This window comes from Octodon degus, unplaced genomic scaffold, assembly GCF_000260255.1.
Source record: "Octodon degus isolate 3935 unplaced genomic scaffold, OctDeg1.0 scaffold00255, whole genome shotgun sequence".
Classification (NCBI taxonomy): domain Eukaryota; kingdom Metazoa; phylum Chordata; class Mammalia; order Rodentia; family Octodontidae; genus Octodon; species Octodon degus.
The window spans coordinates 2623528-2625384 of NW_004524831.1; the positions used below are offsets into that span (position 1 = coordinate 2623528).

Below are 1857 nucleotides of genomic sequence, written 5' to 3' on the forward strand. Positions count from 1 at the left end.
TATTTATTTATTTAGTACAGAGTCTCACTATGCAGCTTGGACTTGTAGTGATCCTCCTGTTTCAGCCTTCTCAGTGCTTAGATTACAGGAATGAACCACCACACCTGGTTTTGGCCAGCATGGCTTAGGGCCCACATGGCATGTGGTACTGGGAATCAAACCTGGGTTCTTGCACTTCCTAAGCAGGTGCTTAGACTGCTGAGCTATGTCCTTGGCCCATGCACAGCCCCTTTGATTAGAAGGAGTACAGAAAGGCCCCGGTTGCTGCCCTGTGTCCAGTCAGGGAGCTCCTCTTCCTTCTCTCTGAGCACAGAGTGCTGCACGGTGCTGGGGCTGAGCTTGGGTCCCAGGTTGCCAAAGATGGCCAAGGAGAGGAGGGCTGGTCGTTGTCAGATCTGGTGCACAGGAAGTGAAGGATTTACTTCCCTAATTTGTAGTATTTATTTCTACATGAGACAACTCCACATAATGGAGATTAAATGAGAAGATTCATATTTATATGATGAAATCATAGCATTCATAAGAAAGATACCTTCAAAAAATGTACAAGTTACTTTAAAATGCATGCACGTCATGTTTACTTATCAAGTGAAATTCACGTGTATGAAAAATGAAAAAGTTACTACAAACTAAGTGTAACAGAGAATGCTTTCTTGAACTTGGAGACTTCACTGCAGCTTACGCCTTGCAGGGTCTGTTTAGGTCCTGTGATGTTAATACAGAAGGGAAACTCCAAAGGCCAACAGGAAGCCTTTACTGCTTCTTCTCTGCACCTGTTTGTGAGGCTCGGCCTAGTTCTCCCTGAACTATAGCGCCCCCTACTGGTTCTGATCGCCCCTGCAGGGAGGTTTGCGTCAGGCTTCACACTGAGGTCCCCTCACTGTGTGTTGCACAGTAATACACAGCCGTGTCCTCGGTTCTCAGGCTGCTCATTTGCAGATAGAGCGTGTTCTTGCTGTTGTCTCTGGAGATGGTGAATCGGCCCCTCACGGAGTCTGCATAATATGCATTAGCATCACTGCTATCGATGTCTGAGATCCAGTCTAGTCCTCTTCCTGGAGCCTGGCGGATCCAGCTCATGACACAGCTACTCAAGGTGAATCCTGAGGTCACGCAGGAGAGTCTCAGAGAGCCGCCGGGCTGCACCAAGCCTCCTCCAGACTCCACCAGCTGCACCTCAGCCTGGACACCTGTGAACATAGAGACATCCCAATAAGGAAACTGTCCCACATCCACTATTGAACACATTCATGTCCTCTGACGCCACAGTAAAATTTTTTTCTAAATAATTTACATTTTAAAATTGCAAAGAGGAAAACCCAGCTCAGCGCCAGCTCCATGGTGAGCCGTCTGTTTTCTAGCCTCATCACTGAGTGGGAACAGCTTGGCCTCCAGGACTGGCTCCTCTGCAGAGCTGCAGGGTCAGGGCTGGCCTGGTTTTCAGCAGCAGCAGGAAGCCCTATTTGCATGGCCTTCTGCAATATAGACAGCTCTGGGGATGGAAACCTCACACAGGGCTGTGTCTACATCAGGTGTGAGTGTGTTGGGGACGTTTGCTGTCAATCATTTCACTGCAGACCATAAGGAAACTCACTGTAAGACACTGTCGTGGTATTTCTATCTCTTTGACTACTGATATATTTCCTGTTCACATAGCATACATTTTTCTCTTCAGTGTGTCTGCTTTAAAAATATGGAGCATTGAGTCCCAGCCCAGGCGCAGCGTGGGCCGGACCCTCTCCCAGCCCCTCGGGCCGCCCCCCACCACTCCGAGTGCCTCCCCCACCCCGCCAGCCGAGTACGATTTTCTGCCGTGTTCCGGGAGCCCCCAGACCCAGTCCTAGCCCAGGTCCGGTG

At 49.6% G+C, this 1857-nt stretch overlaps 1 gene segment (V, D, J or C); it reads right to left on the reverse strand.

Annotated features, from left to right (window-relative positions):
- Positions 1 to 861: 861 nt before the first annotated feature.
- LOC101590312 lies at positions 862 to 1353 on the reverse strand. The segment is given in 2 exon segments: positions 862 to 1190; positions 1295 to 1353. Coding segments are annotated over 2 exon segments (375 nt in total).
- Positions 1354 to 1857: the final 504 nt, after the last annotated feature.